Source organism: Barbus barbus, assembly GCF_936440315.1.
Source record: "Barbus barbus genome assembly, chromosome: 5".
Lineage (NCBI taxonomy): Eukaryota > Metazoa > Chordata > Actinopteri > Cypriniformes > Cyprinidae > Barbus > Barbus barbus.
Window position 1 is genome coordinate 20377760 of NC_136733.1, and position 25123 is coordinate 20402882.

The window sequence follows — 25123 nt, forward strand, 5'->3', positions numbered from 1 at the left end:
GATAATTCATGACTTTATTTAAACATTTAAGAAAAAACAACAACTGACAAATCACAGTTCAGGGAAATATTTTCACAGGACAATCACAGAGTTCAAACAAAAAAAAAAGTCATTCTTTTTTGCATTTCAACATTGATGAAACGTGAAGCTGCATGAACTGCTCTGATTTCTGAGTGTAAAATAAACAACAAACCCATAAGCATTACACATTCACAAACATTTGCTACTTAAAATATATTAAAATAATGCTAAAAAGGTTGCAGTAACAAAATACATTGCTGTGAGATTCAAAGAAGACTTATAATTCATAGAAAGAATTTTCTTGGCAATACAAACAAGGGCAGTTGTGGCAGATACTCTATAATTTGGAAAAATGCAATCACAAAACGTGTCACAAACTCACATTTGAAAGGTATATGGTATGTAATGGAAGCACATAATGCACATTGGAAAAATGTTTCACACAAAACACCTATGCTGTGTGAGCACCTGTGTACTCTGAAAATGAGGAACAAATTAGATAAATGTAGCATCCAATCCAGAACCAAACTGAATGCAGTGGACTAGCATTTTCATTCAATTGAATATAAAAATAGTGCTATACATTAAAAACTACCTCTATGTTGAATTTGCAATGCATAATATAGAAACAAAAAAAGAACTAAACTAAAGATATTATAGTTAGACATTTATCAAATAAACATGATTATTTCAGTAAATCCTAATCCAAGAAGCACCTGTTTTATAAAATCCCAAATACTTCAGAAAAAATATAAAATATAGTTGTTGAATATAGTTTTCATTCATTTGCATATGAAAATGTAATAGAAAATTTCACATTATGAAATAATTGGTTGGTCCCTTAAGCAATGCATAGGAGGCTTGTACTAAAGAGCCACAAATCACTAATCTGCTAAACAATACTTGCCCTAACATGGCGTTTTGATCTGCGTGCTGATGTTGAGTCAGTAATGGCTTTTCTTTTCCTCTGATGTGTCTGTTTTGCTGTTCGTTCTACTTCTAATTCAGAATTTGATTCATCTTCCTTAGTTTTGGATTCATGCATTTGTAGCCTCATTGATTTTCGTCTGGTTGAAGCAGTAGTTGAGCTACTCTGAACAACATGCTTTCCAACGGCAAGACCTTTCTCATCGTCATCAAATATATTTTCTTCACCTTTCTCATATTTTGCTGCAGATGTGAATATCTCTTTTGGAGCCTCCATCACCACTCTGCTCTCCTCATCTGCTATGTTTTCTTCTTGATCAGAAGGTTTCTCGACCTCCAACACTAACGTGAAGCCCTCATTTGTACTGGACTCAAGATCTACACGTTGCTCTATCACCTCCTCTACTATTTCATCTGTCATAACCTCTTCTTGGTCCTCATCTGCCTGGGTTTTATTTATTCTGCTCTGTTTTTGCTCCTCTTGAGATTCACCTGCATCTGGCTCTGTGTCTTTATGCACATTACAGTCTCCATCTGATTTAGCCCCTTGTACATTTTTCTGGATTTTCTGTAGTATTTCTTCACCCAAATTACTGCCCTCAAAAACTACTCCAGTCGCATCTGACCTCAACTCTATACTGTCTTCTGTAAAAGTCACTTCTACTGAGTCAGTTTGTCCCATAACTGCCTCATTGACTTGCTCACTATCGTCCTCATGCTCTTGTTTACGAAGACGTTTGGATTTTCTTGGAGCAGCTGTTTCAACAGTCATTCTTTTTCTCAGGGATCTCCTTTCCACTGCTGTTTCCTCCAAATCAGCACTACTTCCTTCCGCACCTTCTGTGGCTCCCTCGTTTTCTCTTTCTTGAAGTGGTTTTGCGTCCTTCTGTACACTAGAAACCTCATCCTCCTGTTCATTAGGCACCGGCATATCTTCTCTCTCAAAATTTTCTTCTTGAGATTTGTTCTGTTCAGTGTTTACCTGGCTGCCACTGTTACTTTCCATTATTTCAAACTGAATTTCATTACCTACCTCCTTAGTATCATCTTTTGTCTCTGATTTTTCAGACTTTCCATCTGTATTTGTCTGAATTATGCCCTCTCCCTCTTTTGTATCCAAATTTTCAAATTCAGCAGTACTGTCCTCAGCAATTAATGCTTCATTCTCCTTCCCTATAGGGACATTTAAATGATCAGTTTCTCTTTCTGATGACAGCTCTTGTCTGTGGAGGCGTTTTGATTTACTTCTTGGTGAAGATTGGACTGTTACTGTTCCATATCTGAGACTTCTTGTAATGAAAGTTGCTTCTTGCTCTGAGTTTTCTAAAGCAATCTTTTCCTCCTCAGCTGTTGTCTTAAATTCATTTGTCAGATCGGTTTCCCCCATATTTTCACCCAGTGACACTGCTTCTTCTTGTTCCTGCTCTGTGTTTTCCTGTGAAGGCTCTGCTTTTTCTTCTTCCTGAACTCCCCCCTCTACATCTTTTTGTGTTTTATCCATTTCCACCAGAATTTCATTTTCAGTTATTTTAATTGAGGTCATAGTCTCATCTTCTTCAACATCTGTAGATATTTCAGGCAAAGCTTCATCCACCCTTCCCTTATCATTTGATATGTCTATATCTTGCTCATCTGCAGTAGTTTCCACCCTTTTACTTACATCTCCATCTTCATCAAGATTTTCCACAGCGGTCTCAATGGTGACTGGTACAGAGACATTTACCGTTTTTGCTGTCATTGAAGAAGTTTCTTTATTTCTACTCATCTTTGCTTCTTTTACTGGTTCCAATTCTGCTTTGTGGAGACGTGCAGATTTTCTAGTCTTCTGTGTAGATGTGACTGATTGTGAACTGATCCTTAGACTTCTCCTTGTGGTCCTTTCATTTTTATTTTCATTGGTTTCAGAGCTTTCTATCTGCAAGATCTCGTCCTCTGCTTGAATGGTGGTCTCCTCTAAAATGTATGTTTGCTCCTTGTTAACCACTGAAACTTCATCCATCCCCATGGGGTTTTCGGCTGTTTCTTTCTCATTTTCAACAGATAGCTCATTTTCCTGTTGCTCTAAATTGACTTTGTCTCTTTCCATCTCAGTAGTTGCCTCATTCCCTAAATTTGTTTCCTTGTTCTCCATGTTGTTAATTTCTTCAAATCCTTTTTCTATTACATTCTCATCAGGTTCTACTTCTTTAAGTGAGACAATGTTCTCAGTAGCTTCAACTGTTGTTTTTTGAAGTGTTTCCTCTTCATCTCCTTTTCCTGTTAGTTGGCCTGTTCCAGTTTTATCTTCAAAAACGTCAGCCTCTTGTCTTTTAACTCGTCTAGATTTCTTTATTGGAGGAGACTGAATGTTTATTGTTCTACGCCTGAGAATTCTCTCTGTGCTGACTGATGCCTCCTCTTCTAAGATTTCCTGGACAGCTTCTGGTGCCTCCTGGCCAAGACTTCTCATCTCTATGTCACTATCCATTTGTTTCTCTTTTAAAGAAATATCTTGATTATTTTCTGTCTCCTGAATCATATTTGTTTTGTCTTCCATTGTTGTTGCTTTTGGATGCTCTCCAGTTGATACACTTTCTTCCATATCCTCATCTATAACCACCTTATATTCCTCTACTTTCTCTCTCTCCTTTCCATCATTCTGTCCTACCAAATCATCTGTTGGCTTTTGCCCCTCAACTGTCATGTCTTGTTTGTCCTCTTCTGATGTCAGGTTACATAGGTGATATTCACTATCATCTGGTTCACACAGTTCCAGTTGTTCCTCTGTGTGAAAATGTGTTAAGGCGTCTGGAGTGTCAGTCTGTTCTTCTGTATTTTGAGAAAGTTTGTTTAAGTCTACAAGTATTTGTGTGTCTTTTTGCAGTATTACTGGATTACCATCATCTTTGTCTGTCTCTTCATGAGGTTCTGTTACTGTAGGTTTGTCCTCTTCTACAATCTGAGATGCCTCCTCTTTATCATTTATTTCTTCACCCATCAGCAGTTCAGAAGTCTCAGGTGCAACAGCTGTAGTTTCTTCAACATTTGTGTTTGTCATTTCATCAAGACTTACCATGTTGCTCTCTACTGTAATTATTGGCATACACACATTCACAGTCTCTTCTGTTTTTGCTGAGGTTTCTTGAGGACGTGTAGATTTTCTTGTTTTCTGTATAGCTGTGACTGATTTCGCACTGAGCCTGAGACTTCTCCTTGTGATCCTTTCATAGTCACTTTGATCGGTTTCAGTGCTTTCCCCCAGTGAGAATTTCTCCTCTATTTGAATGGAGGTCCCCCCTACAACGTGTGCTTGCTCCTTGCTAACCACAGGGCCAATCTGCAGTTGTATTACTGGAGCACCATCATCTTTTTCTCCCTCCTCATCAGGTTCTGCTTCTACAAGTGAGACCTGTGAGACTTTCTCCTCTATTTGGATGGTGGTCCCCCCTACAATGAATGTTTGCTCTTTGCCAACCACTGGGACAAACTCTATGGATTTTTCTGTCTCCGTTGTTTCTTTGTCATTTTTAACCAATGGCTCATTTTGCTGTTGCTCTAAAATGGCTTCTTCTTCCACCTCAGATGTCTCCACACCTGTGTCTCTAGTCACAGCTAAATTTGTTTCCTTGTCCTCCATCTTATTGATTTCTTCAACTCCTTTTTCTACTACATTATCTTCAGGTTCTGATTCTGATTCTACAAATGGGATGACCTCAGTAGTCTCTACAGTTGATTTCTTAAGCGTTTCCAGCATTTCATCAACTACCTTTCCTCTTATTGGGATGTTTCTAGTTTTATCTTCAAAAGCTACAGCCTCTTGTTTTTGTAAACGTCTTGATTTTCTTCTAGGTGGAGACTGAATTTTTATTATTCTACGCCTGAGACTTCTCTCTGTGCTGACTGATGCCTCCTCTTCTAAGACTTCTTGGTCAGTTTCTGGTGCCTCCTGACCAAGACTACTCATTTCTATGTCACTGTCTCTTTGTTTTTCTTTTAAAGTAATATTGTGATCTTTTTCTGCCTTCTGAATTATATTTGTTTCATCTGCCATTGCTGTTGTTTTTTCAGGATGCTCTCCAGATTTTACCGCTTCTTCCACATCCTCATCTACAGCTCTATAAACTTCTACGATCTCTGTTACTTTTAAGTCATTTTGTTCTGCCAAATCTTCTGTTGGTCTTTGCTCCTCAAATGTCATGTCTTGTTTATCGGGTTCATTCTGTTCTTCAACTGTGTTTTCATCCTCCATTTTGTCTTTCTCAGGGGTCTTTTCAGTATCTTCCTCTTTTTGTAATTGTTCTAGCTGTTCTTCCTCTTCTGGTGTCAGATTACATAGTTGATATTCACTATTATCTGGTTTATCCTGTTCCAGCTTTTCCTCTTCAACTTTTCCTCCCTCCTCATCAGGTTCTGCTTCTGCCAGTGAGACCTGTGATACTTTCTCCTCTATTTGGATGGTGGTCCCCCCTACCATGTATGTTTGCTTTTTGCCAACCACTGGGGCAAACTCCATGGATATTTCTGTCTCAGCTGTTTCTTTGTCATTTTTATCCAATGGCTCATTTTGCTGTTGCTCTAAAGTGGCTTCTTCTCCCACCTCAGATGTCTCCTCACCTGTGTCTCTTGTCACAGCTACATTTGTTTCCTTGTTCTCCAACTTGTTGATTTCTTCAACTCCTTTTTCTACTACGTTATCTTCAGGTTCTGCTTCTACGAGTGGGATCTCCTTCTCAGTACTCTCTATAATTGATGTTTGAGGCACTATTTCTAAACCCTGGTCAACCCCATCAGCTTCCTTTCCTGTTATTAGGTCTATTTCAGTTTTATCTTCAAAAACTTCAGCCCCTTGTTTTTGTATACGTCTAGATTTTCTTCTTGGTGGAGACTGAACTTTTATTGTTCTTCGTCTAAGACTTTGCTGTGTGCTGACTGGTGCCTCCTCTTCTAAATTTTCTTGAACAGCATTCTCCTGGGCAAGACCGCTCACCCCTTCATCCTCATTCTGTTTATTTTCAATTTTATTGCTTTCGACCAGGGTACCCTCAGCTGGCATTGTGGCCAAATCTTCAGTTGGCTTTTGCTCTTCAAATGTCACGTCTTGTTTATCGAGTTTGTTGTGCTCTTCAACTGTGTTTTCTTCCTCCATTTTCTCTTCCTCAGGGGTCTTTTCAGTGTCTTCCTGTGTTTGTAATTCTTCATGTTGTTCCTCCTCTTCTAATGCAAGATTAGACAGTTCTTGTTCACTTTTATCTGGTTCATACAGTTCCAGTTTTTCCTCCGTTTGGAAATGTGTCAGGTCTTCTGAAGCCTCACCCTCTCCTTCTGTATTTTGGGAACATTTGCTCAAATCCACAAGGACTACTGTTGCTCTTTGTAATTTTATTACTGGAGTACCATTATCATTCTCTACCTCCTTGTCAGGTTCTACAAATGAGACCTTCTCTTCAGGACCATCAACAATCTGAAATTCTTTCTCTTGATAATCTATTTCTACACCCAAAGGTAGTTCGGAGCTCTCTAGAACTGCAGTTTCCTCAGTATTCGTGTTTACCATTTCTTCAAGACTTTCCAAACTGGCCTCAGTTGTAATAATTGGTATACAGACATCCACAGTCTCTTCTGTTATTGCTGATGTTTTTTCATATTCATTTCTACTCATGTTTGGTTCTTCCACTGGCTCCAACTCAGCAAAATGTTCTTCTTTGTTCTCCATCTTGTTGACATATTGATCCATTTCCTCTCTCTCTCTTGTCATCAATATTGTATCAGTTTTATTCTTGCTCACCACTATGTGTCTTTCCTGATGTTCAACAGCTGCTTCAGCTTTTTGTTTCTGTACACATCTAGATTTCCTTATCAGTGGAGTCTGGACTCTTATTGTTCTACGTCTGAGATGTCTTTCTGTGCTGATTGGCACCTCTTCTTTCTGGACATGTACTTCCTGAGCAAGACTGCTCATCTCTGTGTCACTATCCATTTGTCCAGCTAAATTTGCTTCCTTGTTCTCCTTCTTTTTTATTTCTTCAACTCTATTTTCTAATACATCCTCCTCAGCTTCTGTTTCTATAAGTGGGATTTCCCAAGTAATCTTTGTTATCTGATGTTCTTTCTCTTCATCATCTATTTCTGCAGCTCTAAGGAGTTCAGAACTTCCACATTCAACACTTGCAGTTTCATCAGCATTCGTGTTTGCTATTTCATTCTCCTCTGGACTTACATCCTCCGCAAGTTTTTCCCTCTCAGGGTTTTCATCAGTCCTGAGTTTTGCTTCAACTTGAGCCTCAACATTTTCCACCTGTTGAATCACTGCTTTGCTACGTGTAGATCTCCTAACAGGGTCAACAGGCTGATCTTTAAGTCTTGCGGATTTACTTGAGATGTCAATAGAGCCTTTCTTTTGAGTTTGAGTTCCTTGATTGGGAAACTTGTCTGCCTCATACAAATCTTGCTTATCCTCTTTATCTTGTTCAAAGTCTGTTTTTTCTGGTTTTTCAACTTGGCTTAGAAGAACAACCTCTGTGGCTTCTGATTCTGGCTCATACTCTTGATCTTTGTATGCAGTTGATTGTTCTGGAGTTCTGCTGGCATCAGCTGCTACATCATATCCTTCTGTTGTAGTAGTACAGGCTGGTTCTTCCATAGATTTGGTGTCTAATGTACCATCTTGTTCTTCTTTTCTCATATTTTCTTCAGTTGCTTGTTGCTCAGATGACATGGTGAGTTTCATTTCCTCTTGTTCGGGAATACCGATCTCTCCATGATTATCACCTGCCTCCTTAGGAGAAAGTTTATGCAGATCTACAAGCACAACTTTGGCTTCACTCAGTGTCAACATCACAGTGCTATTCTGCACTGTCTCCTCATCCTCTTCATGTGTTGTTTTTGATTCCTGTATCTCAGGAGGCTCTACAGATGACTGTAGTGGTGCTTCTTCTTGATCTGTTTCTTCTCTTTCCACCAATTCAGAAACTTCAGGAAATACAGTTTCCTCAACCTGTGCAATTTCAACATCCATAGTAGATACAGTTTCCACTGTAAGCACGTCTTTTTCTTTGTATTCCTCAACCTCAGACTCTGCCTTATTTTCAATTTGAGCTTCTTGTATCTTTTCCACAACCTCAGAAACATCATGTTCATCTGTTGATTGTTCAATATCTTCGTCTTGCATCATTACTTTGCTGTGAGTTTTGGATCTTTGTTGGCCTGTTTTCGCAGACTTTGTAGTTTTAAGATCTTTTTCGGCAGGCTGATGCCTGAGTCTTTTGGACCTCCTTGAAGGGGTTAAACGTGATGTTCTCTTTTGAGGTAATTTGCTCTTGTTGAAGACCTGTTCTGCCTCATCATGGCCTAATTTATTTTTGCTTGCTTTTTCAATTAGTGTATCCTTGTTTGTCATTGTTTTGTTTGGTTCAGAGACTTCTGTTTCAGCCTCATTTTGTTTGGGCTGGTCACATAAGACCTCCTCCTCAGTAGTAAGGACCTCTCTCACAGAATCTGCCTCCATCTCTATCTGGTCTTTAACTTCCACAGACTGTTGCAGAACTGTGTCTTTATCCTTTGGCTCACTTTTCTCTTGGCCTGTGTTGTCATCTCTGTTTTCCTCAATTAGGTCCTTTACACTTTCTGCCATAACCTCTTCTTCTGCTCTTTCTTTATTCTCTGTTATTTCCACATCCCAGTGTGCTTGTACTTTTTCTATTGATTTAGCATGAGTCTCTGATTGCTCGGCCACCTCAGGCTCACTCGCGGTTTTTTCCTCTTTCGGTTCATCTGGCATTTGTGTTATTTCCTCCATCTCTGCCTCACACACAGGTTCATCTTCCTCAACCTCTTTGTTCTTTCCTAAAAAAATTTCCTCTTCGGTTCCTGTACTCATCTTAACAATTTCTACATCCACCACAGACTGAAGTTGGCTTTGATCAATAGACCCTATAGTGGCTCCTTGTATATCTATAGTGTACTCCTTAATAACCATTTCACATTCCTCTTTACTACCTCTTTGGTTCTTTATTTCCCCAGCTTTGGTGAGGTGGGTGACTGGACTCCCCTCTGATGTTGCTGTGACAATGTCTTTTTCAATTTCATGGGTCTCCTCTTTTTGTGATCCTCTAAACTCTGCAAAGTTTGTCACAGTTGCAGTTACTGTGTCTACTGAGCTCTGCCAAATTAAAGAAGAGAGATGTTAATTAATGAACTGAAAGTGTGAAAATTAAAAAAGGCCATTTTAAGAAAACAAAGTGCATAATAATAATGTTCAAGCTATTATTACTGAAGCAAACATGATGTTTATTCAGTTGAATACATACCCTGAGTACCGTTTCTGATTCTTTTACAGAAAAAGTGTTAAGATTTTCCACGGCTGCCACCTTGACTGAACTTTCAACTCCTGCCTCAATGTCTTCCACCCTTTGTGAGACATAGTTATTTATATACATAGTGTATTAATCAATATTGTTATGTGGTATTCTGCTGACAAATAATGTTACCTGATTATGTTCTCTGAAAGCCTCTCCTCTGAATGTTCTCTGATAGCTCTTCGTTTCAGGTTGCTACCTCTGCCACGCCTTGTGACAGGTATGTCATCAACTTCTGTAACAGTGAAGAACATCAGCTAGATTCGGCTGGAGAGACTTTTTTGAGCAAATTATTGTTCAACCACCAATTTATACTTGCCTTTGGTGTTGTCTATGATGGTCTCCTCCTAGAATTGGAAAGTTGATATCAATGTTAGATATAAGATTCACTTTGTAATATTACTGTATATCAATTTATTATCTAAACTAGCAGTCAGTTAATATGAGTTTAACCATTCAGCCATTGCCTTGATGCATTGGCTGAAAAATCACATGCATCGATCTTGACATTTACTCTACTGTATATAATAATCAAAACTAATTATGTGGGCACAACTGCATGATATTTGTATTCTCTTGTACTTATTTACACATGTAGTCTTGAGATAATCTAAAAGTAATTTGTAGTGAGATTATGATAATTTCGTGTTGTGATATTTGGATTAAAGTTACTGATTTATTTTTTTCTAAGTAATATGCATCTCTGGTCACTCACAAACACTGTTTGTTAGTTTTGCATTCTCTGTTGTATTCCTATTCTATTTGAAATGGTCTGAATTTCCCAAATCGATTTTGAATCAAATAGGAAAGCTAAATGAATAAATATTCTGTCAAAACAAAGTTAATTAATACAGAAATTAGAGTACCACAATCTCCACTGTATATTCAGTGGTTTCCTGAATCTTTGTGATCTCAGTTTCCATTGGAGCAGTGGCATCATCTTCATCAAAATTCAGTTTGCTCACAACCTGGTCCTTCTCTGTTAATGAAGTATCACATTATTAGGACTGTAAATCCCTTAAAATTTTCAATCAGATTAATTACATGATATGCCAATTAATTCATTACATTCATCATCAAAAATAATTACAAATATCAATATTTCCAAATCACTGAAGCTAAAAATACAGATATTTGTCTTACCTTTTAGCTTCAACTTCTGTAGCCTGTTGGCTATTAGAGTTCTCTGGAAAGGGCTTCCTATTTTCTCTACTTCCCACAGAAACTCCTTGTCTGCTGGATATATACTGAAGTATTTTTCACAAACTGTAAAGAAAGAGTTAGATGTCAAGTGTAGAAATCAAGAATAATAGCTGTTATATGAGAAAATGTGACATTTGACCGGACTGTAGGTCTGCTTCTATACCTTTATACATAGCTTCTGAAAGAGGAAATTTTAACCCTATGTACTCATTTCTGAAGCTACCAACAAAGTCTTCCAGTATCTTAATGGCGTGACCCTGTCCCCGGTGACACTTCCTGACAAATACTGTGTCCATTACAGGAAGTTGATAGCATTGGGCCACGAAGTTTCTATGTAAGATACCTGTAAGTGAAGAGAAATATGAAGTAACCAATAAGTAAGGTATGAAATTGTACATGAGGCTTTGAAGGAACTGTCATTGCCTTTGGGTTTGAATGAGTAAAAGCCAATGGCCTCTCCATCCTTCCATAGTATTTTTGCAGCTTCATGCTCACAATGACAAAGAAAGAAAACATCTTCACTGCTCTTCTCATTTCTCAACACAATTCTGTTCAGAACATATAGGACTATCCTTTCCCCAAGGGTGCTGACCTAGGAAAAATATGGCACTAGTTATTATCATTTACTTATACGTATTTGCAAAAGAAACCAATTTGCTAATGATAACTCGTTAGTTCATTGATTGAAGCATTACTGGCCTTGCGTAAAAATATAAAACACTGACCTTGATCAGGCCTGTTCTTGAGGGCTCTGCTGTTTTGAGAACATCTTCAACCCGCCACCACTGATCCAGCAAATATAGACCTACAACTGCAGATACAATGCAATAAATCTGTTAAAATATACAGTGTTAGCATCACAACATGTTAAAAATTGTTCTGGTTTTCATCATATTACCTGAGTTAGGGTCATCAGATGAGAATAACGCAAGGAGCTTTTTTTCAGTATCTGTTCCATAAAGAGGGACAAAACTCACATTGCAGAGTCCAATTTCTATCTGTCACCGAGGGAACAGAATTGAAAATGTGAAAATGTTTGTCATAACAAAATGTTTTAAAGTCACATTGTGCAAATGTATTCAACACATTGTTTAAAAAAATAGGATTCTTTGAAAAAACACACAAAGTCAATACTCCGAAAACATAATTTGTCCTTAATTCTTTATTTTGAATACTAAAGTATTTACTTATTTAAAGGGAACAATTTTTTTATACTTTTCCCTGAAAATTATAGATATACATTTTGAAGGGGAAATTTGCAGACAATATACTTGTTCACCTTACCTGTTTGGAATCAGAGAGGCTGAAGTACTCTGTGTTTCTGTAGGGGAGCTGAGACATGTATTCCTCAGCTGTTCGCTCTAAGGTCTCATGATCCACATTTGTCAGAACATCTACAGGAAATGCCATCCTATGGAAGAAAACATTTCTTTAAAAAAAAAAACAACCTCATATAATATCTAAAAATGTATGTACATTTACTGTATGTAAGTCCCGAATGATAATGACTGCTTATAACCCATGTATCATAGATTTTGGACCAACATTTACTGGTAGATAAAACATGGTCACCAAGACTGCATTTAATAAAAATGCAGTAAACTTTATTTTCATTTAACTTTAAAATTCAAATCAAATTTCATTTCAATTTAATTTTCTATTTGAATATATTTTAAAATGCTTTTTTTTTTCCTGTGATGGTAAAGCTGAATTTTCAACAGCCATTACTCCAGTCTTCTGTGTCACATAATCGTTCAGAAATCATACTAATATGCTGATTTGGTGCCCAAGAAACATTTCTTCTTATTATTATTGTTAAAAACAGTTGTGCTTCTTAATGTTTTTATGGAAACCTTGAGACCTCGAAAGAACTAAAGATTGTAACAGACAATTTCCCGTCTGCGCTAGTAGCCTCAGTTCGAATCTGGCTCGCAGACCTTTCCCAACCCCCCCCCCCCCCCTCTCTCTCTCTCTCCCACTTCGCTTCCTGTCAACTTTGATCTGTCCTATCAAAATAAAAAATTAAATAAAAAAATGCCAAAAAATCAAAACAAACAGACAATTTCCCAAATTCTCAATAGAACAGAACTCGGTCTTGAAACAAATCATGTATGTGTGACAAATAATGTAGTTGTAGCATTCCTGATCAGCATGGTGAAACATCGCTTTGTTTGAATGGCAAAATATGCATTTAAAAAAAACTATCGGAAAAATGGATTCACAAACCAAAAAAAGTTCTGAAATCCTTTGTTCACTGTAGATCTCCTTATCACAAATGGCACAATGGCCTCTAACTTAGACTTTGACAGTACAAAGCAAGGTGCTTCATAACTGTTTAAATGTATCTACCGCTTTAACTGTGGCTTTTTAAGAATGTGGTAAATACTGCTTGCGACATAAGGCTTAGAATTGCCCTTGAGTGATAGAACTGACAGCCGCTCTAGAAAATTATTGCAGTGTAGATAGAAACAAATATCATGGATAGCTTAAGGTATTCTGGTGTGCCACACCTCCAGCTCAACTCAACCACATAAACATTAGTAGTTCTCACATTTTATATCAAGTAGCTCAGCAGAAACACAGAAGGAGTCCTGGAGTTGAAGAGCATAAGTAGGAGCAATGTATGTAACATACACACAAAACAAAGCTGTTTGTGCTGTGGGCCTCTTTTCTGGCTAAGCACATTTGTTTAATGCTTATACAGTATAGATGCCTTAAAGATCACGTGTAATTACATAGGCTACTTGTTGTATGTATCAACTGTCTCTTCACGGTCTCTATATACCACCTTTGAAAGTGCAAATCCCACTGAGAAATGACAGTAAACATAAAACATTCAATACAAAGCATACACTCTAGGAGCTACAAGAATGAGACAATATGTAATGAATTATGCCTTTAGTGCACAGACTGAATGTTAGCTTGTGTCTGAACCAGTCAATACAAGAATGTGTTTGTTAGTAAGCCTCATAACAAAGTGGGTTTGTTCATGTTTGTGCCTCTACAGTGAATATATTTGATAGGAAAAACAGTTAAGGGCTGCCTTATGAATTAGTCAATGGACCTTCTGTCAGGGAACATTACCAGTGAGGCAGAAAAGCAAGCTTTGTGCGTGTCTGTGTGTTTGAGTTTGCTGAGAACCAGATGAACACCTTACTCACGTACACACCTGCAGGGCAACTGGATATGCATATTGGCTCTTTGCAGAAACATGCTCGTTGTGATCTACAACTGCACAACCAGCGTGCAATATGGTTAACTGGAAGATAGCAAACATAACAGTAGCTACCTATAGCTTCACAACGTACTTATAGACTGTCATGATGTGCTTGATAAATGACACTGATGACAAGTCTATGTCAACTTCAAATGAACTCTGTCTTTAGCAAGCCAGTCGTGTGGATTCATACGAACAATTCATTCAAAGGTACCAAATTTACCAGATTCAAAAGTTGCTCTCCAAATTTCAAAAACGTATTACATTAATTTATTCTCTAGAAGAGCAGCAAACTTTTATGAAATGTATTGTACAGAACAAATTTAATACAACATTCCCCACATTCATGTAAAACAGGAGGTGTTTTGCAAATGGCATTTACATGTGACATTGTAGGCCAACATGAAAACAAGTCATGCAGAAATTCTACATCAGTGCATGTGCTAATGGACTTGTCTTAACATTTATCTGCAGCATGCACTAAAATATGTGATCCTGGACCACAAATCCAGCCATAAGCTACACGGGTATATTTGTAGCAATAGCCAACAATACATCGTATGGGTCAAAATAATAGATTTTTCTTTTATGCCAAAAATCATTAGGATATTAAGTAAAGATCATGATCCATGAAGATATTTTGTAAATTTTCTACTGTAAATATATCAAAACTTCATTTTTGATTAGTAATATGCACTGTTAAGGACTTAATTTGGACAACTTTAAAGGCGATTTTCTCAATATTTCGATTTTTCTGCACTCTCAGATTTAATAGATTTAATAAATAGTTGTATCTCGGCCAAATATTTTCCTATCTTAACAAACCATACATCAATGGAAAGCGTATTTTTTCAGCTTTCAGGTTATGTATAAATCTCAATTTCAGAAAATTTATTTTATGACTGGTTTTGTGGTCCAGGGCAGGGTTGCCAGGTTTTCACAACAAATCCCACCCAATTGCTACTCAAAACTAGCCCAAAAACAGGCCAAGCGCGTTTCGAGGGGGGGTCCCCCGGTAAAAAAATACACTTTTTTTGGTGGGGTTGTCCTGGTAAAATTCGCATTTTAGGGGCTAAATACTATGATATTGGGGTCGCTTCAACTCGTGGGCATGAAAAACAACCCGTGGCAACAGTGATAAAGTAGCCCAATTCCACGGGAAAACCATGGACTTGGCAAAACTGGTCCAGGGTCACATATTAAGTTAATTAACTAACAAATAAATACTTTAGCGACCAATAAATATTCTTGAAATAAACACATTCAGAAACAATTTTAGCATCACTAAAGGTTGGGATAAAGCTTTGGTATAATGTTTATCTCCAGTGTCCATAAAAATATATTATAATTAATATATATAAAAATATATATAATTAATCAATTAATGACAAAATATTTATATTTATAATAATATTAATATTATATTTATAATAATAATATGTATTAATTTATGCAGAATAACTAAACTTTGCAATAAAATGTTACTATAGACATACTATTTTTAAAAATCTTAATGAAGAAAGAAATCAAAGGACACACAAAGATAATTTTTTTAAAACTTGAATTCCAGATGAAAATCGTGCAAAGAAAATGCTTTATCTAAAACAGAAAACAAGCAAAGGTATCTGAAGTTTTCATTGTCAACAGTGAAGTACTTGGGGCCCCTAACAAAAGCCCTGAACACTGTGTACTTAAAGCGTGCTAAAGCAGAGTGGGTGTGTGCGTCCCACCACGCTGCAGGAGCAATCCCTGCATTTGAAGTCCCACGAACCAAAACAACCATCCAAAACATACTAATTCTTACACGTGTTCCTCCATCTCAACTAGAGACATTTATCGGGAAACCATTTAAAAACATCTATATGAAAATATTCGCTCAGAACTTTCTTGAATGCGTGTTTCGAGAGGTTTTTCAAGTAAAAACTGTGCAGTGCGCGCGCGTATGTGCAGAAAATGATCTTTTTGTGTTTAAACATCTACGTTTGAGGAATGTGGGCCTGTCGAGCGATTTAAAGCTCACACTTGAGCTGGACCGGGCAGGATTCGTCAAGTAAAACGCTGATAAAGCATGCAGCCCCAAAAAGCTTGCAGTTGCATAACAGACAGCGCACATGTGTCTTTAATAATGAACTTAATTAAACATTCTGGATGTGCTCTGTTCTGCAATTCTGCAGCAAAGACTGTGTTTTGTTAAAACAGTGTTTTTGTAAATGATTGTCGACATACAAATGGCCAGACTTTGGCAAAAGTGAAGTATTTCAATAAATTTGCATGATTCATTCTTCATAAAGAGTGGATCTGGTGAACTGGAGCAGGAGAGAGAAGCTTAGTAAACAAACACTAATCCAGTGCACTGATGCGTACTTGGCACGTCGCGCCATTACATTGTACTGATTTGAAGAAGAATAACGACAGAGCCTTTTTCATAGAAAGAAAACGGGACTTACCTGATTTTTAAAAACTCCGTCGATTATAATAATTATTTATTCCCGTAAACCCCCGTAGATTAATATTACGTGGCTGTTACTTGTGTATGTAAGCGCGAGCTGGAGCCCCCTCCCTCTTTCACTCCACTTTGAGAAGCGCACGAGCAGCCAACTGGAGATGAGCGCACAATCGCGTTATGCAATCACATTCACACTGCCTAAAACATACATGCTAAATCTGGAACACGTTTGATATTCAAAACAAACGTATTTGAAATAGAATAAACACAAATGTGTTATTAGTAGAAATAATCAACTAAATCGTAAGGAGTAGCCTATTATAGGCCTAATCACAATTATAGGGAAAACAATCTTGCATAGGCCTACTAGTCACAAATGAAGAATCTGCCTTGAAATCTGTTCTAGAGGATCAGTAGACAGACAGTAGAGAATGCATACAAATAGTTTGTACACATGTTATCATTTAATTTGACAGAACATTGTTTTGGAAAGTTATTAAATCCCATTACCTCAAATTTGTAATGTAAAATGTAAATGAAGGATCTGGGGCTGGTTGCATAAAATGTCTTACAAGCTATTCTTTTTTTTTTTTCTTTAATACTGGTAATAACTTTTTAAAGGTAGTTACATAAAAATGTAAATAAGTCTAAGTTGAATCAGAGAATTTGATCCCCCCTTTGTTATGCTAGTTGGTCAAACTAGTTCTCAGAACACAATCTTGATAGGCTATAGAAGCTAAGTTTATGCAGCTGACCCCTGGATTTCTGCAGTAGTACTGTCAGACTTGTGTCCCTGTGTCCTGTGTTTTTCATCCCTCTTGTTTCCTCATGCCCTTATTTGGTCTTCCTGTTCCTTTCCTCGTTTGGTGTCATTATTAGTTCATTAGTCTCCTTCTGTGTTTAATTACTCCTCACCTGTTTCTGTTCTTCCTCGTTTGATTTCCTAGTGTTCTTAAGCCCGGTGTCTCCCTGTCTCCCATGTCTGGTCTTGTTTGTCTAACCCCTGTACTACATGTGGTTTCTTGATGTTCTGGTCATTAAAGTTTTGTGATTATGGCAATCTCCTCGTTCCAGCAGTGTGACACCTACATACTGTAGCAACTCGTGTTGATGAAATTAGTGGTCACTTTTGTTGCTGTATTTACCATTTTATGATTAAATAAAATATAAATGTTTCATTGAATCTTACTTTTGGGGTGTGTTACAGTTTAAATAATGCTTATAAAGGAACATTCAGATATACATCTTGTAAGTTTCTGTTATATTTATGACATTTCTGAAGTTAATGAATTAATGTTGAACAGTTTTAATTCATGGGTAATAGTGTGTTTTAGGGTTTTTGTTGCTGTCTAAAAATAAAATACCCATAGGAAAGAGAAATCACAAACAAACAAATCTCTTTTACATGTAACAAGGACTCGCATGAACAAAGCTAAAAGACGGAAATTCAGCAGAATTGGTTAAACCAGAAACAAGACCCTATGGATAGCCAAAAGTGTTAAAAGTTACAGACAAATAAAACCTATAGCATGACAAAAAAAATCATAACATTTACAATGTTTCATGACAGCAAAACAAAGGTGATTTTCAACTGAAGGAATATTTCACCCAAAAATGAAAATCACTGAACAATTACTCACCCTCAGGTCATCCAAGATGTAGATGGGTGGAACTCTCTTTTGATACTGGCATTATTATGGCACCTCAACTCTGGGTTCAGATTTGACAAGAAAGTATGCATCATAATTCAGAGTTTCAACAGTAATATTCATCAACCACCCATGTCCAAAACTCACTACATTTCATAGATCTATACTTTAACATGTCAACAATGAAGTTAAACTCCACAATGAATTTAAAACAGATGAAAATAAAGCTGAGATGGCACTTGCAGTATTACAATTGTAAACATTTTGTACAGATCCTTGATGTAATTTTTACAACTCACAATTTTCAAAATTGTTTTATGGATTTTTTTGTTATTAAAAGTTTTTTGGAAAAAAGATAATCAGCTAAACAATTAGCATGTTGTTATATATCATGAAAATTAAATATCCTTTAAACACACTGCACTTTTATCCCTCACAGCCTTGTTTACATTCCTGTCAAAAATTAAATATTGCATTACTCTGATTAAGGTCTATTGTGTTGTTATTATTACAGGGTCTTATATGTGTCTATTTTATAGAGAAAGAATCTGTTATGAAGGATCAGCCTTTGAGCTATATACAGTTTTCCTGCCCCACACCCTTTTCACTAATATGATTGATCTCAGAGAACAATAGTCAGTAGCACTTTGTTTTAAAGTCATGTTACTCATGTACATAGTATGTACTTATTATAATTACAATAACTAGGTAATAACTACTAACCCTGAACCTACCGCTAAACCTAACCCTACCCCATGCACTTACCTTATATTACCTGTAGCCTACTTTCTAGGTACACTGTAAGTACACGATACTGTAAAATAGAGTGCAACCCAATAGTCTGTAAAATTGTCTAAATAGTCTCTATAAAAGTTTGGTTTTTTGTTTGTTTGTTTGGATAAGTTGTATTATAATAACCTTATCTGTGCCATATGCATAATATTTTGTCAAATAACTTCCTATAAACCTGTGAGGCCAGGTTTTTATGAAAAGAGATTGTGGAAGTTTTTATTTGACTTAAAATATGTTTTATGTAATTTATCAATGTAATTTATAAGTGTTTAAAGTTGTTTCTTGATTACATTTTGTCATTGAACAAAATCCGTTTTCTTGAAATTACATATCTCTGTCTGTTTTAGATTTATTGTAAGAAATTATACATTTCATAGCGTTATTGCGCTGTACTTTTTATGGTCACTAGGTGGCGTGCAATATTCGTTTTAGACGGTTTTAGATTACAGTGTGACGAGTTTCAAGTAGAGCTGAATTACCTTTATTCAATCTGCAGACTGGAAAATGTCAGGGAAGAGTAATTCATTTTTAAAGGAATTTTTCTGTATAAAAACAACATCAACAACAAAATAGATATACAAATAATCAAAAAGTAATAAAAAATTCATACATTTATGATTTAAACATAATAAAACCCTCAACATGCCCCGAGCTGACATTTTTTTAAAATATACACTTTGTCCAGAGACCATAGGTCAGCCTTTCAGTTATATGCCAGTCTGGCTTTACTGTGTCCAGCTGTTTAACAGCTTTAGCCTTTTTTTTAAATTGTGAAAACCTTATAGTTACAGACAAATTACCCCAAGCCCCAATGACCCCTATATGCTTATAATAAATGACTGGATTGATGGACCACTGCTGAACCTGTTTAAAACTGTAAACATGGGGGAAAAATTCACACTGTTTAATCACACGGTAAGAAAAATACAGATATTTTCTTTCAGTATATATACATACACAGTGCTGCTTTAAAGTTTGTGAACCCTTTACAATTTTCTATATTTCTGCATAAATAAGACCCAAAACATCATCAGATTTTCATATCTTGGGAAGTCTTGGCCTAATGGTTAGAGAGTCGGACGAATGTACAGCGCTCTCTCCATCCTCAATACCATGACTCAATACATCTTGAGCAACCCCCAACTGCTCCCCCTGTGCCAGAGCGTAAATGGCTGCCCACTGCTCCGGGTGTGTATTCACAGTGTGTGTGTGTGTGTTCACTGCAGTGTGTGTGCACTTTGGATGGGTTAATTGCAGAGCACAAATTCCGAGTATGGGTCACCATACTTGGCCGTATGTCACGTCACTTCACTTCACTTCATATAAGTCCTGAAAGTAGACAAAGAGAACCGAATCAAACAAGTGAGAGAAAAATATTTTCTGTCATTTATTTATTGAGAAAAATTATCCAGTATGACATATCTGTGTGTTGCAAAAGTATGTGAATCTATTCTTTCAGTATCTGGTGTGACCCCCTTTTGCTGCAGTAACTGAAGGTAAAGTTTCTTTTAAATGCTGATCAGTCCTGCACAATAACATGTAGGAGTTTTAGCCCATTCCTTAGTGCAGAACCACTAAAACTCTGTGATGTTGGTGGGTTTCTTCCTATGAACTGCTTGCTTCCACATTTTAATGGGGAAGTCGTGGCCTAATGGTTAGAGAGTCGGCCTTGTAATCCAAAGGTTGCGGGTTCGAGTCTCCGGCCGGCAGGAATTGTAGGTGGGGGGAGTGAATGTCCAGTGCTCTCTCCACCCTCTATACCATGACTGAGGTGCCCTTGAGCAAGGCACCGAACCCCCAACTGCTCCCTGGGCGCTGCAGCATAAATGGCTGCCCACTGCTCCGGGTGTATGTTCACGGTGTTCCATCAATGATGGCAGAAAAACAGGTCCAAACCGTTTCACAGTTGGGATGAGATTCTTAAGCTGGAATGCAGTGTGTCCTTTTCTCCAAATAGCTTCTCATTTAAACCAACAAGTTCTATTTTGGTTTCATTCATCCATTAAACCTTTCTCCAATAGTCCTCTGGCTTGTCCACATGATCTTTAGCAAGCTATTTTTTTTTTGGAGAACAGTGGCTTCCTTCTTCCAACTCTGCCATGCACACCATGGTTGCTCAGTGTTCTCCTGAGGGTGGGCTCATGAACATTAACATTAGCCAATGTGAAAAAGGCCTTTAGTTGCTTAGAAGTTACCCTGGGAACGTTTGCAACCTCACAGACTATAACACGTTCTGCTTAGGAGTGATCTTTGTTAGTCGACCACTTCTCGGGAAGGTAACAATGGTCTTGATTTTCCTCCATTTGTACACAATCTGTATGACTCTGGATTTGTGGAGTCCAAACTCACCCCTCTGTCTCAAACCGCTCAATTAGACGTAGACACCACCACTCCCTGATTGCAGGCATGTCAAGCTAACAGAAAATGAAATGTTAACTAGATTAGGCAGCTGGCCCTGACGGAATACCTGGTCGTGTGCTTAAAGCCTGTGCGGAGCAGCTAGCTGAGGTCTTCACAGACATTTTCAATCTGTCCCTGGCCCAAACAACTGTCCCCACTATCTTCAAAACCTCCACCATCGTACCAGTACCGAAACACTCCACTGCCTCGGTCCCTAACGACTTCCGTCCTGTTGCACTCACCCCCATCATTGCCAAGTGTTTTGAGAAACTGGTTGCATCCCACTTAAAATCCTGTCTCCCTGCTACACTAGACCCATTCCAATTTGCCTATCGCCACAATAGGTCAACAGAGGACGCCATCTCAACAGCACTTCACTCTGCCCTCACCCACCTGGACAGTCAAAACACACATGTGAGAATGCTGTTCATAGACTTCAGTTCTGCATTTAATACAGTAATCCCCTCCAAGCTGATCTCCAAGCTCAGCCAGCTTGGAATCAGCACACCCATCTGCAATTGGATTCTAGATTTTCTGACTAACAGACCTCAGTCCGTTAAGTTAGATAACCTCTCCTCCTCCATCATCACCCTGAACACCGGCGTGCCACAGGGCTGCGTACTGAGCCCTCTCCTGTACTCCCTCTTCACCCATGACTGTGTTCCTGTTTATGGCTCCAACACCATAATTAAATTTGCAGATGACACCACGGTGGTAGGTCTGATCAAGGATGACGATGAATCAGCCTACAGGGATGAGGTGCAGCACCTGGCTGTGTCGTGTGCCACCAATAATCTACAACTAAACACCCAGAAGACAAAGGAGATCATTGTGGACTTCAGGCGGACTAGGAGTCATGCACACACACCCATCTACATCAACGGAGCTGTAGTGGAGCGTGTGTCGAGTTTCAAGTTCCTTGGCATCCACATCTCTGATGACCTCACCTGGTCCCATAACACCTCCACTCTGGTCAAAAAGGCACAGCAGCGCCTTTACTTCTTAAGGAGCCTTAAGAAAGTTCACCTGAATCCCAGGATCCTTGTGGAATTCTACCGCTGTACCATTGAGAGCATACTCACGAACTGCATCTCAGTATGGTACAGCAATTGCTCCGCATGTGACCGCAAAGCACTCCAGCGGGTGGTGAAAACTGCTCAACGGATCACCGGCACCCAGTTAACTTCCATTGAGAACATTTATCATAAGCGCTGTCTGGGCAGGGCAAGAAACATCATCAAGGATGCCTCTCACCCTAACCATGGACTTTTCACCCTCCTTCCATCCGGCAGGCGTTACAGGTGCCTACGCTCTCGCACTAGTAGGCTCAGGAAGAGCTTCTTCCCCGAAGCTGTGACACTTCTGAACGCCACACCACCAATTTAACCTGCACCTGCTTATTACTGCACTGGTCACAGTACTTTACACACATGCATTTGCACTACTCATATTTTGCACAGACTGCACATTGTTAAAGTTATTACACTATAAACTGTATAAAGTTGTTACTATACAAAGCACAGTAAACTATTTCTATAAAATATTGCACTACTGCTATTTTGCATAGAATACATTGTTCTATCAATATTTTGCACACTCATCCAGCTGTATTTATTTATTACCACTGTTCTCACGTTTCTGCTGTTCATAATGTGTATATATAATCCTACATTGCTCTGTTCATAATGTACATACAATCCCTACATTGCATTCCTATTTATATTCTGTATATACTCTGCTCAATACTGTATATAGCAATTCCACTGTACATTCTGTAAATCATATCTTCATTTACTCTGCACTTATATGTATATAAAACACTATATTCTTGCACTTCTGGTTAGATGCTAACTGCATTTCATTAGCTCTGTACTTGTACTCTGCATAAATGACAATAAAGTTGAATCTAATCTAATCTAATCTAATTAGTATTCAAGTTTTATTGTTAGAATCCAATGAACAGCAATAAAACTTTCTTTTTTACAATTTCATAGCAATCTTCAAAGAAAAAAAAAAAAATCTCACCTGAGAGAAGTTGAATGGAATGTCTAACACAGTGTTGAGGGCATACTGAAACACAGTAAAGATTAATTTCCAGTAAAAATAAATAAATAAAAAAATAAAACTTTTACCATTTTCTTACCATGAGCACGAAGACACCACAATCATTGCTGTTGGTCTGTTGAGGAAGGACCTAGGATATAAAGATAAGTATTTGAAATAAAAATAATTAATACACAGAGCTGAAAAATATGTAATGTGGCTTCTGTCCACTGTCCGGGGTCGAGACGATGTGCAATACTCCTAAGATTAGGGTAAACAACACAAATTAACAAAGAGCCATAGGGAGTCCTATGTTACGAAGCTTATGCAACAGCATAACAGCATATGGCCATAAATTAAACCAGCATGTTTCCTCCTCTGCTCACACCCATTTCAGTCTACTTTCTCCCATAGAACATGGACATCCTCATCCACAAAGATCCAAGATTTTGCTTTGCTGGTTTAATTTATCAAGACCAAACGTTTACTTATTAAACAAGTTGTCATATTCACATTATGCCCATTAGTGGGAAGAGCAAACCGTTAATATGACAACCACTAACTCTTAATTAAAAGTCAAAATGCAAGGGCATGTCTACATTATATGCCATGGGAACGTGGCAACTGTATTCAATATTATAACCACATACTCTCAACTAAACAAATAGACCACTGGAACAATGCAACCGCATGTGAACATTATATGGCAATTATCTCTTAGCTGTGGACCTAAAGAGTTCTCTGTACTGGTCATATCCAAAACCAGACTCATGATTAATATAAAGGGAATCTAGTAGGAGGATCTCTCTTAAGAGTGTCTTCAGTACCTATAGGGATACATAAGCAATGGTTGTGGCCAGGGAGTATAGAAAGTGTTAGGACAATACATTTCATGTTTGCATTACCTTTGCCTCGTGACACTGGGCTAAAACAACCCACTCTAATACCAGCATAAAAGAACAATCCCTCCAAACCACAAAGTTGTCAAAGCTGTATAAAATGTGATACACATAAATTGTTCTTATGAGCCAAACCATGACCAAAAACAAACAAACAATAAAACACTTACACACAACAGATAATGATCTGGGCCTGTGGCTTGTGTCCATGCTTCATGTTAGCATTTTCCTAAAAAACATACCAGCAAAGAACACACTTTTTATTTTACTTCTGACTTAAGGTTGATGTCAAATACTATGATTTATTGTTCCATACTTACTGGAAAATAGGCTAGAGGATCTTTACCGCTTTTCCGTGTGGCAACGATATACATGTCGGCAAAGTATATGTCTTTGGCCTGTGAAAGCAAAAGGAATTGATTCAGACTACCACTTGGCATTCATATTATATGAAATGAAGAAAGTCTCTAAGAGAGTTAGAAACTACAAATATTATATGAAATGAAGAATCTCTCCAAGAAAGTAGAAAGTAGAAGAAAAGTTTCTAGAAAGTAGAAACGACAAATAGCTGATATAAAATCATGTGAAAAAGATTAATACATGTGCTCGAGCCTCTTTGTAGATAAGTCTCATGCAGGCATTTCCAATCTGGAAGAAAAAATAAAAAAATTTAATTAAAACAGCTCATACTCAAAGGTCCAAAATAAATAAATAAATAAATCAAAATAAAAAAAGCAAAAACAGAGCATACATTGCACCTACTGATTATTTTTTTAGTGCATCAAAACCTACATACAAATGTTACTACTTACATCAGACTCCATTTCCCTTACCTAAAGTCCAAAAATCTGCTCTTGTGAGGCATGTTGCTCCCTCCTTCACCATAACCTCATCGGCCAGCCGCCCCGTGTCCAGGATGTATCTAAGCTGCAAAGGAGGAAAGGGCTCACTTATTAAAATCCTTCAGATTTAAATTAGACAGGCAACATGTACTGATAAAATGGATGTTTCAGTTTTGGCACAAATTGTGGATGTTACAATTCAGGCTACTGTGGACAGTATGTTTTAGCACTGATGGTGAATACATGAACAACTACAAATTTGTCTTGTACAGGATTATGGGGCTTCTTCCAAGGTTGAGCTGAATACTTATATGCATTCTCCACAATCATAAGCTCATCCTCTTCCTCCAT

At 37.7% G+C, this 25123-nt stretch overlaps 1 protein-coding gene and 1 pseudogene across 4 annotated transcripts; both read right to left on the bottom strand.

The window, feature by feature from the left end:
* Positions 1 to 16326, bottom strand: LOC306870287 (uncharacterized protein). 3 transcript variants are annotated; one of them, XM_079417461.1, is made up of 13 exons: positions 16149 to 16272; positions 13654 to 13715; positions 11769 to 11895; positions 11383 to 11482; positions 11210 to 11295; positions 10908 to 11076; positions 10648 to 10827; positions 10425 to 10547; positions 10148 to 10260; positions 9601 to 9628; positions 9414 to 9516; positions 9234 to 9333; positions 1 to 9085 (listed from the first exon to the last, which is right to left on the bottom strand). In XM_079417461.1, exons 2-13 carry the CDS (start codon positions 13695 to 13697, stop codon positions 914 to 916), a joined length of 9345 nt encoding a protein of 3114 aa, XP_079273587.1. In that variant the 5' UTR covers positions 13698 to 13715; positions 16149 to 16272; the 3' UTR covers positions 1 to 913. The 3 variants fall into 3 exon arrangements, with proteins under 3 accessions (XP_079273587.1, XP_079273586.1, XP_079273588.1); XM_079417460.1 differs by having other exon boundaries at positions 13654 to 13743; positions 16149 to 16265; XM_079417462.1 differs by lacking the exon at positions 13654 to 13715 and having other exon boundaries at positions 16149 to 16326.
* LOC306869461 lies at positions 16267 to 25123 on the bottom strand (annotated as a pseudogene). Its single transcript has 7 exons — positions 25043 to 25123; positions 24743 to 24857; positions 24531 to 24578; positions 24251 to 24328; positions 23132 to 23182; positions 23014 to 23058; positions 16267 to 16299 (listed from the first exon to the last, which is right to left on the bottom strand). The product of its transcript is annotated as an uncharacterized misc_RNA (transcript).

Coding starts and splice junctions, on each gene's coding strand:
- LOC306870287 (XM_079417461.1), bottom strand. CDS start 13,697: ATGTTTCTGCAAAGAGCCAATATGCATATCCAGTTGCCCTGCAG. Junction 11,896..13,653: donor CATATCCAGTTGCCCTGCAG/GTGTGTACGTGA, acceptor TTTCTTCCATAG/GATGGCATTTCCTGTAGATG. Junction 11,077..11,209: donor CAAGAACAGGCCTGATCAAG/GTCAGTGTTTTA, acceptor TATTTTTCCTAG/GTCAGCACCCTTGGGGAAAG.